Source organism: Cebus imitator, unplaced genomic scaffold (genome assembly GCF_001604975.1).
Source record: "Cebus imitator isolate Cc_AM_T3 unplaced genomic scaffold, Cebus_imitator-1.0 Scaffold322, whole genome shotgun sequence".
Taxonomy (NCBI): Eukaryota; Metazoa; Chordata; class Mammalia; order Primates; family Cebidae; genus Cebus; species Cebus imitator.
In genome coordinates, this window is record NW_016107637.1 from 2400920 (window position 1) to 2411645 (window position 10726).

The window sequence follows — 10726 nt, forward strand, 5'->3', positions numbered from 1 at the left end:
AAAAGATGGGATTTCACCATGATGGCCAGGCTGGTCTTGAACTCCTAACCTCAGGTGATCCACCCACCTCGGCCTCCCAAAGTGCTAGGATTACAGGCATGAGCCACTACGCCCGGCCGATACTGTACTTTTAAACCCAAGTTTTTAATTTTGATGAAGTTCAATTATTTTTTGTTTGTGCCTTTAGTGTCGTATCTAGAATCCACTGCCAACTCCAAGGTCATAAAGATTTACCCTGTACTGTTTGTTTTTCTGAGAAGGAGTTTCACTATTGCTGCCCAGGGTGGAGTGCAATGGTGTGATCTCGGCTCACTGCAACCTCTGCCTCCCAGGTTCAAGTGATTCTCCTGCCTCAGCCTCCTGAGTAGCTGGGATTACAGGCACATAACACCACGCCCAGCTAATTTTGTATTTTTAGTACACATGGGGTTTTCTCCATGTTGGCTGAACTCCTGACATCAGGTGATCCACCCACTTCGGCCTCCCAAAGTGCTGGGATTATAGGCATAAGCCACTGTGCCCGGCCTACGCTTGTATTCTTCTAAGAGTTTTATAGTTTTCATTTTTACAGTTGGGTCTTTGATCCATTCTGAGTTAATATTTGTACATGGTATGAAGTGAGGGTCTAACTTCATTTTTTTGCATGTGATATCCTGTTATCCCAGCACCATTTGTAGAAGAGACTTTTCTTTCACATTGACTAGTCTTGGCATCCTTGACAAAAACCAATTGCTCATAAATGTAGGGGTTTATTTCTAAACTGTCAGTTCTATTCCACCAACCCATATGTCTATTCTTATGCTAGTACAGTACTACACCGTCTTGATTACTATAGATTGTAGTAAGTTTTAATGTAAGGAAGTGTGTTCTTGAAAAAGAAAAAAGTAGGAGGCTACTTAAGTTTTGGGTATTAGGAGCCCCTTGCAATTTCACATGCATTTATTTATTTGAGACAGAGTCTCACTCTATCACCCAGGCTGGAGTGCAGTGTTGTGATCTCGGATCACTGCAACTTCCACCTCCTAGGTTCAAGGGATTCTCATCCCTCAGCCCTTCAAGTAGCTGGGATTACAGGCACCTGCCACAACGCCCAGCTAATTTTTTATTTTTAGTAGAGATAGGGTTTTTACCATGTTGGCCAGGCTGGTCTCCAACTCCTAAGTCATCTGCCCGTCTTGGCCTCCCAAAATGCTGGGGATACAGGCGTGAGCCACCAGGCCCAGCCAATTCCATATGAATTTTAACATCAGTTTTTCCACTTCTGCAAACAAATGAAAAGGTTGTTGGAATTTTGATAGGGATTATGCTGGTGGATACTTTGGGGGGAGTATTGCTGTCTTAAATTTCCCTTAAATTTGTCTAGCAGAACACACAGAACTAAATCACACAAAGGGAGCAGTGGTAGGCAGGACACTGAGGGAAACACAGTATATAACTTATCTAGAGTAACTTTCTTATACTTAGATATACAAAAACAGTTATCTCCTCTCTTGATGTTACCAATTTCAGTGGTCTAGAAAATGTGAATATACAGGGGTAAATAAAAGTTAACATGACCGAAGAACTGAGAAGACAATTATTTCCTTGTTCAAGCTGCCCTCTCCCCAACCCCAGTCAAGATAAATGAGAAGGAGGTAGAGGACAGGTTATGGCTTTATGATTTATAATCAATCCACAGACCTGGGATAAGGGCCTTCCAATTCATCCTCAACTGTTTAAAACATTAATTTGGTGGAAGACGCCAGAAGCTTTCAAAAAGGAAATATTCCAGGAGGGTAGGGAAGTGATGATCACAGCATCTTCAACCTTTGCCTTTTTCCCCAGGACCCAAAAATGACCAACTGCTATGAACTGGGAAAAGAGCGCGTCTATTTGGAATAGCACAATTTTTTCATGTACTTCTGCATCCATTTGCTCTTTAAGATAAACCCCGTAAGGTTTACCAAACACAAGGACCATTTGCACCGTTTAATATCTGAAATCTTCCTTCATCCCCCGGTTGAGTGTTTTCACAGTGCAGTGGGTTTCTGCCTGAAATGCTGACAGTAAACATACAGTACTGTTCCTACTCAAATCACATCCATCTAGTACTTCAGAACACTGCCCTTCAACTTAGACACAATGGGTGACTTCTAACTAATTATAGTGGAAGAGCATGAACCCCAGGGCTGCTGCTGGAGGTTAAGTCACAATAGGGTCCAGGACAAGGTGGTTCCCAATGATCACCTGTGGCCCAAAGAAGCAGCTCCCTGTTATGGATGGCTTTGTTCCTTGAAGTGAGGAATTATGTGTAATTCGAAAACCCACGCAACATCCTGACCCAGCTATTGGCATCTCTCTTACACTTAGCCTACAGTGTTTGTTCAGCTGGTGTTGGTTGAATGCAGTGCTTTTCAATCTTGAGACCATCAGAATCATCTGTGAAACTTTCAAAAGACACAGGTTGAAAGATTTATTCAATAGGCCTAAGAGTAATGTCCCAGCCTTTCCAAATAAAAAAAAATTCCACAGGTGATTCAGTTGAGATTATTAGGTTTAAGAAAACTCTCTTCTCTAAACCACACCTTAACTAATTCATTTTATGTAAATAAATAATAAAGGCAGATTTGGGGTTGGGCCTCTAAGAGATTTAAATCCTAAATAGGAATCAGGCACTTCATTTTCAATCTGACTGGAAAAAAATAATCTCTACCATCCTAACTATCCTTCATATCATCCCAGCCATGTCCATGTTTATTAGCTGTTTAAATTTTTTTTCTCTATCTTATATTTTGAAATCTTAGCCTGATGGAATTATTTAAATTATCCAATCCTAAAAATGTTTACTCTGCCCTGACTTGCTATTCCTAAGTAAACCCCATAAATGATCTGGCCTAGACTTTCTACTTGTTCCTATTTTTTCCTCCTAACCAAAAGCTGATGCCTCCTTTGCAGCTCTGCACGTGCTGGCATGTCCCCTTTTCTTGAGAAATGTAAGAAAGAAATTATTTCAAGCCAGATGCGGTGGCTCATGCCTGTAATCCCAACACTTTGGGAGGATGAGGTCAGGAGTTCCAGACCAGCCTAGCCAACAAGGTAAAACCACGTCTCTATGAAAAATACAAAAAATTAGCCAGGCACGGTGGCAGGTGCCTGTAATCCCAGCTGCTTGGGAGGGTGAGGCAGTAGAACTGCTTGAACCTGGGAGGCGGAGGTTGCAGTGAGCCAAGATGGTACCACTGCATTCCAGCCTGGGCAACGAGAGCAAAATGCCATCTCAAAAAAAATAACATATAAAATAAACAGAAATTATTTCAACAGCACTGGCCTCTTCACGTTGTCACTTAGTCTCCTCTATAAATTAAAACCCCAAGACACCCTGCCCTACCCATGTTTCCGGGCTGCCTATCACTCTTGTTCTACTTTACCCAATTGGAAACCATATTACAAACTAACTTAGATTTCCAAGCCAGAGAGCAACACCTCCTAAATCCTTCATCTAGGAAAACCTCTTTGAAGGTTTTGAAACTCAACATACAGAACTGAATGTAGTCTTACCCAGTAATTCCACTTCTAGAACACAAAAACTTGTGCCATGAACACCAATGTTCATAGCAGCATTATTTACAACACCCAAAAAGCAAAAACATCCATATCCTTATCGCCTGATAAATGGATAAACAAACATGGTCTATCCATACACGTGATTATTATGCAGCCATGAAAAGCAGTAAAGTACTGATTCGTGCTACAAGGATGAACCTTGAAAACATGGTTAATAAAAGTCCAGGAGAAACAGCCAAGTATCACGATTCCAATCACATAAAATGTACTGAATAGGCGAAACCATAGAGACAGAGAGTAGATTAGTGATTGCCAGGGGATGGGGTCGGGGGATTTGGGGAGTGATTACTAATGGGCATGGCTGTTTCGATTTGGATTTTAAAACGTTATGGAATTAGCGATGATGGCTGCAAATCTACTGAAAACCAATGACCGTACACTTCTAAGTGTGAATTTTATGATAATAAATCTTTTTAAAATCATATTGTTTTCCCTGCAAACTGACTCCTTTACACTTCTCCTGTGTTCATTATTTCAGTAACTAGAAGCACACTACTCAGACGCTAAGGCCAAAAACCGGCAAATCGTTAACAATTAGGTCATGGCTATCCTGAATATTCCTCCATTCTTTTCGCTCCGCTTCCTAATTCAGGCCACTCTCATTTTCATCTAGATCACACAACATGAGCCTCCTAACAGGTGTCCTAGCTTCATCCGTTTTCATTGTAATTAGGCCTTAAAAGAAAAAAATCTTACACCCGGCGTGGTGGCGCACACCTGCAATCCCAGCGCTTTGGGAGGCCAAGGCGCAGGAGGGTCGCTTGAGTCCACGGTTCGAGACCAGCCTGGGCAACATGGTGAAACTCCACCCTCACCCCCACCCCCGCCCCCATCTCTATTAAAAATAATAATAATAATAATAAGCAGGTAGCGGTGGCTCATGCCTGTGATCCCAGCACTTTGGGAGGCCAAGCGGGTGGATTCTCTGAGGTTAGGAGTTAGAGACCAGCCTGGGCAACACGGTGAAAATCCATCTCTACTAAAAATACAAAAATTAGTCTGGCGTGGTGGCGCGCGCCTGTAATCCCAGCTACTTGAAAGTTGAGGCACGTGAATCTCTCGAACGCGGAAGGCGGAGGTTGGAGTGAGCCGAGATCGCGCCACCGCATTCCAGCCTCGGCGACAAGAGCAAAACTCCATCTCAAAAGACAAACAACCGACGCTGAAGTTGAAGCTCAAAGCCTTAACATGAAGTCCCTCCAATGCCAGACAGTGGCGAACCTCTGCCACCTTTCCCTCAGGCCCTGGCCGGCTTTGCCCCAGCCGCGCAAAAGAGCTCGGGCATCCCTCCAGGCCGCGGCACGCGCGGCATAATCCCCTCTCCACGTAGCTAACCCTCCCCGACCTCCAGGCCTCAACTCTCACGCCATCCCCACCTGAGAGAAAGCTCCCCGGGTCCCCAGGCCGGATTTGATGCCTATCCCCACGTCCCCCTCACCCTGTTCACTCTCCGCTCCACAGACAGGTGTGCCTAGAGACGGCTGCCATTATATCCGCGAACATTTCCTGTGCGAGCTGGTGAAGAACCAGACTTTATCTCAAGGCTGCCACAGTGCACTAAACTCGCCCTGACTCTTTCTCAACAATTAATAGAGTCCACGTGGGGAAAGCGCCGCTTCCGCCTCGCCCCGCCTCCTGCTGACCGGAAGCGCTAGCCAGCGCGCACCCGCGCCCGGGGCCGCAGAGGAAGACGGGAAGAGAGGCTGCCGCATCACGGCGCGCGCCCGCTCTGCGTCTGCGCACAGATGATTCGCGGGGGGCACGGGCAGCGCATGCGCAGGAGCGTGAGTCTCCGTTAAGAAGATGCAGCGGCGGCGCCGGAGGTAGGAGGAGCCGGGCTCTGGGGCTGGGAGTCTGCACCCGGGAGGCGGAGGTCCTGTCATCTCGGGCCGTTCTTGCTCTCCTGAGGGAGAAGAGCCTTTCTCGCCCGTCTTGCTCGCTGGCTCCGTGGCCTCGGCAGGCTCGCAGCCCCGACGAAAAGGGAGGAGCCGCGCTCGGGTGGAGAGGGACCCGGGCCCGCCTGTAGGGAGGAGGGTGGCGGATCCGGATCCCCACGGCGGTCTCCGGGGATCGGGATTCTCCGTCTGGCTTTAGAGCCGTCAGAGTCCTTGGCAGCCCTTTGCCCAGGAGTATCCCTCAGCCTCTTTCCCTAGGTCGCCGGGTTGGGGGAAGCGGGGGGGGGGGGGGTCCGCCCCGCACCGATCCATTCATTCACCCCGCGCCGGCTGTGAGCCGTGCGCCACGGTAGGTACGAAGCGGGGAGGAGCAAGTCCCCTTCCCTCTGGAAACCTGCAAGCTTGCAGGATCCCTTATATCATTCAGTAAATATTGATCGGGCACCTATAAGGGGACATAGACTGTTGTAAGGTTCGTATCAACAGAGATGCGGAGTTCAACCCAGTTGTGGAGGGTGGAATTTGTTCCACCCGCTCCCCACATCCAACAGGATAAAATTCACTTTGCCTAGCCTGACCTTCCAGGTCCGTGTGGGCGGGTCCTTGCCTCTCCCCTACACCTTTCCCTCCACTCCCATTTTACCGAACTCTCTGCAGTTCATGAATTCAACAAGTAGTTGTCGAGCACTTATTTTCTAGTTAGGCACCGGATCCGCCAGAGGATACAAAGTAAAATAGATCGATCTCTACCCTCCTGAAGTGTTGAGCTTAATGGGAAACAGATAATAAGCTGATGAATAAAAATAGTTTGGAACCACACTACCTGGGTTTGATCTCAGCCCTGCCACTTTGAAAGCTGTTCCCCAACTGGCTTTGAGCAATTTCCTCTTTCTGTTTGTGCCTGTTTCCTTGCTGTAAAGAAGGATGACAGGACATTCCACCATATACGCTTCTTGCAAGAATTAAATGAGTTTGACTTGAAAAGCAATTGGAACAGTGCTTAGCACACAGTAAGCATTCAACAAATATTATCTATTTCGTATGATTATAACAGTGGGCCTTGATAGGGATTAATGGGGATGGAGAGGGTCCATAGTATACTTCCCTAAGGCGAAGACACAGAAGAATGAGCCAGCCATACAACGTAGATTCTAGGTATTTTCAGCTATGGAAAACAAAATGATTAATCAGATTCCTTGGGCAGTGGAGACTGCATTATTGTATTTGAAAGGAATAACTTCTGCCATTGGGTCATTCAGTTTTGATTTTTGAACCCCACTAAGCTGTGCGCCAAAGCAAATAACCATGCCCAAAAGGCCCAACCTTTGCATGTAGGGAACATTTCAGTCCTCCAAGTCTGGAGACCCTCACTGGGTTAAGAAGATAGAGAAAAGTGACCTTTTCTCTCCTGAGTGTTCATGGGAATATAGTTTCTCTTTCTGTCTCTTACATTGCAGTATTTTCAGAAAGAGCCTCTTTAATAGCCAGGGGTCTTAGATCAGTGTTAGAGATAGTTTTCCTAGACTTGGGGATCATCCTGTTTCTATGGTGACTGCCTTTCATGGGGTTTGCTCTCCAAATTTCAGTTAAGAAAACACTCTCCCAAGATGCACATATTTTAATACCTGTGGAAGAGCAAGCTTTGACAGGCTTCTAGATCCTTCTGTTGTGATGTCTGATAGGATGGTTAGATTATGTTAACCAGGCTGGACTGAATATTTGACAATATTGTTATCTGAAGACTCTTCCCTCACCCCACATGCTTTGTCCCTCCCTGGAAGAAATGGCATAAAATGACAATGTCTAATTACACTTACATGCTTTTGGTTTTCCACAGATGTGAAATTAAGTGAACCACATATGCTTCATCATCATCGGGATCTTGGAGAATTATCTGAGCACCAAGTTCATACGTATTCTATCTCAGAGGCATCTATTGGACAACAAAACATTCTTTGAATTGTGAACTTTATTTTTTGAGACACAGTTTCAGTCTCATTGTCCAGGCTGGAGTGCAGTGGCACGGTCTTGGCTCACTGTAACCTCTGCCTCCCAGATTCAAGCAATTCTCCTGCCTCAGCCTCCCGAGGCTGGGATTACGGGTATCTGCCGCCAAGCCTAGACAATTTTTTGTACTTTTTTTTTCTATTTTTAGTTGGGACGAGCTTTCACCATGTTGGCCAGGTTGGTCGCCAACTCCTGACCTCAGGTGATACCCCCCTCGGTCTCCAAAAGTGCTGAGATTACAAGCATGAACCACTATGCCTGGCCCAGTTGTGGACTTTAACAGAGGGAAGCTTTAAACATGTTTCACCACAGCCCCAATTTGAACAAAGATACTTTAAGCATTATAGAGAGGAAAACAGTACTTTTTGTTCAATTGTGCAAACTCTCCAAGTATCTAATTGAGAAGTAGAGAGGAACCCTAATGAAACTGACTGTGAATGAGACTGAGCTAGGCTTAGGTTCACTTTCTCATCCGACTACATGTCCCTGGATTGACCCTCACTCCTCTGAAGACCAGCCTGAAAGCCTTAAAACTGGTCAGATGATGGATGAGTCTGATGAGGATTTCAAAGAACTCTGTGCTAGCTTTTTCCAAAGGGTCAAAAAACGTGGAACCAAGGAAGTGTCAGGAGAAAGGAAGGCACAAAAGGCCGCCTCAAATGGCACTCAGATAAGAAGCAAATTTAAAAGGACCAAACAAACTGCTACCAAGAGCAAAACCCTTCAGCGCCCTGCAGAGAAGAAATCTCCATCTGGCAGCCAGGCCTCTAGGGCTAAAAAGCAAGTGGTAACCAAATGCCAAGCAAGTGAACCGGCCCTCACTGTGAATGGAGAGGGAGGTGTGCTTGCCTCTGCTCCAGATCAGCCTGTGCTCTGGGAAACAGCACAAAACACCCAGACGGGTAACTGGCAAGAATCACTGCCAGACCTTTCCAGGGAGGAAACCCGAGGTAATTTGTACTCTTTTAAATCAGGGGCTGGAAAACTTTCTGGAAAGGGCCAGATCGTAAATATTTTGTTTTTGTAGGCCATACAAACTGTCACAACTACTCAACTCTGCTGTAGTAGTGAGAAAGCAGGTGTGGACAGTATGTAAATGAACAGGCATGGCCATATGCCAATAAAACTTTATTTATAAAAATAGGCAGCCAGCCACATGACCATAGTTTGCTAACTCCTGGTTTACTTTTTAATGTTTTTTTTTTAAGCTTAAAAAAAATTTAGATTGATGATGAGTCCTCCAAAAAAAACATTCCTTGGAAAAGCTGAACAAAATGAGTGAAAATTCACACTGTCGTTCTCAAACAAACAAAAAGAAATTTAGAACCGGAGGTCTCACTATGTTGCCTAGGCTGGTCTTGATCTCCTGGGCTCAAGCAGTCCACGAGCCTCAGCCTCCTAAAGTGCTGGGATTACCGGCATGAGCCACTGCGCCCATCTGATTCCTGGTTTAAACAACAGTCATGAAAAATACAGCCCGTGTAAATTTTTCACGATTATGTTTGGAGTCCTCTGCACTTTCAGAATTTTCTATGAAATTCTGTTATGTGGTTGACATGAGTTACACAAACAGCACAATAATACTGCTTCTCTTGTTTTTGGATTTATTCCAAAATGGGTAAGTTGGACTGGGCCAGCTAATTTGGATAGGCTGCATGAGGGTGCTGTGTGGGCCCAAGTCCCAGGAGAATCTTCAGGTTCTTTCTTTCTGTCTCTGAAGATCTTTTAATCTTTTCCTCTGTTGTTGTTATTGATTTATTTACTTAGTTTTTAAAGACAGGGTCTTGGTCTGTCACCCAGGCTGGAGTGCAGTGGCGCTGTCATAATTCAGTGCGGCCTTGACCTCCCAGGTTCAAGCAATCCTCTCTGCCTCAGCCGCCCAAGTAGCGGGGACCACAGGCACTCACCACCATGCCTGGCCAATTTTTTATGTTTAAAGCAGTTTTCCTGCCCTGCTGCCCTTGGTATACTGAGCTATATGCTTAGCACACATTCTTCATGCAGAAGTGAAGACCAGCCTTGCATATATAATACGCAGTGGGCTCTCTGAGCTCCTGAATTTTCTTTCTAGATTTTCTTGCCTTTACTTCCTGATCTTCAGTAACATTTTTTTTTTCTAATGTGGTCAGAATCACCTCTCAGTAGAGTGGTGGTAGTGTCTCGGCTCGCAGAGACTCTGGAAAGGCTTCAGCAGTGTTGCCTTACCTACTTTACTGGTATCTTTTGCTCTTTTCCAGTCAAATGAAATCTATGCATGATGCACACACCTGCAAAACTGCCACACAACTTCAGGGGGTTCATGGATCCCCACTGAAGATCATCTGTGGATCCCAAGTTAAAGAAGAACTAATCTAGGACATAAAACTTTGTATTAATATTTCTTTAATAACAGCTTTATTCGGATGTAATTGACAGTCCATAAAATTCACCCTTTAAAAGGGTATGGTTCAGTGGTTTTTAGTATATTCACAGAGTTGTCCAACAACCACCACTACCTAATTTTAGAACAGTTTTTTCATCCTAAAAATAAATCCTGTACTCATTAGCAGTCACACCCCACTCCCTCCTGTCATTGATATTTATGTCTATATTGCCATAAACGAAGAGGTTACCAACAAGCAACCAGTCCTCTTCACATCTGTGAGTCAAACCTAAACTAGCTGATAAACTTACACCTAACCTGTATCTGGTGGAAGAGTCTTTTATTTCTCCAGCTACAACAGATGGTTGTGAATATTTTCCTCCTTGCCAGAGAATGTGCCCGACAGCGACTCCCAGCCTCCTCCTTCCTGTTTGACAGCAGCAGTGCCAAGTCCCTCCAAACCCCGCACAGCAAAATTGGTCCTACAGCGAATGCAGCAGTTCAAGAGAGCAGACCCTGAACGTTTGAGACACACTTCAGAAGAGTGCTCCCTCCAGGCTGCGCCAGAAGAAAATGTCCCAAAGAGTCCTCAAGAGGAGATGATGGCGGAGAATGGTATAATGAGTGTGTTTCTGTCTTCCACACAGAGATAAGTTATTAATGTAACTCTGAGGAAGGGAGGCAGGAAGGAATCAGTGTTTGTTGGGTTTCTTCTGTGAGTAGGTTCTCTGCTTGATGTTTTACCTTTGCCACTTCACTGGATCTAGCCAGAGAATGAAAAGTCTCTCCGGTCATTTCTTACCTAGTTTCCTTGACAAGGTACCTCTTCCTGTTTTTTTTTTTTTTTTTTTTTTTTTTT

The 10726-nt window shown here is 45.2% G+C and overlaps 2 protein-coding genes and 1 pseudogene across 5 annotated transcripts in view; 2 read left to right on the forward strand and 1 right to left on the reverse strand.

Annotated features, from left to right (window-relative positions):
• Positions 1–5358, reverse strand: part of DNASE1 (deoxyribonuclease 1) — a 33871-nt gene extending 28513 nt beyond the window's left edge. The window contains exon 1 of one of the 2 annotated variants that reach the window (XR_005196320.1): positions 5042–5358. The gene's annotated coding sequence lies outside the window, so the exon portion shown is untranslated. The remainder of the gene's footprint in view (positions 1–5041) is intronic. The other variant, XM_037729907.1, reaches the window with a different exon arrangement.
• Positions 5359–5379: 21 nt separating this feature from the next.
• The window catches only part of SLX4 (SLX4 structure-specific endonuclease subunit), a 30499-nt gene continuing 25152 nt past the window's right edge, over positions 5380–10726 (forward strand). The window contains exons 1-3 of one of the 3 annotated variants that reach the window (XM_017504481.2): positions 5380–5426; positions 7336–8455; positions 10258–10482. In XM_017504481.2, coding sequence (XP_017359970.1) covers positions 7927–8455; positions 10258–10482 — 754 coding nt within the window. In that variant the 5' untranslated portion in view covers positions 5380–5426; positions 7336–7926. The other 2 variants (XM_017504480.2, XM_037729906.1) reach the window with 2 other exon arrangements.
• LOC119467725 lies at positions 8728–8827 on the forward strand (annotated as a pseudogene).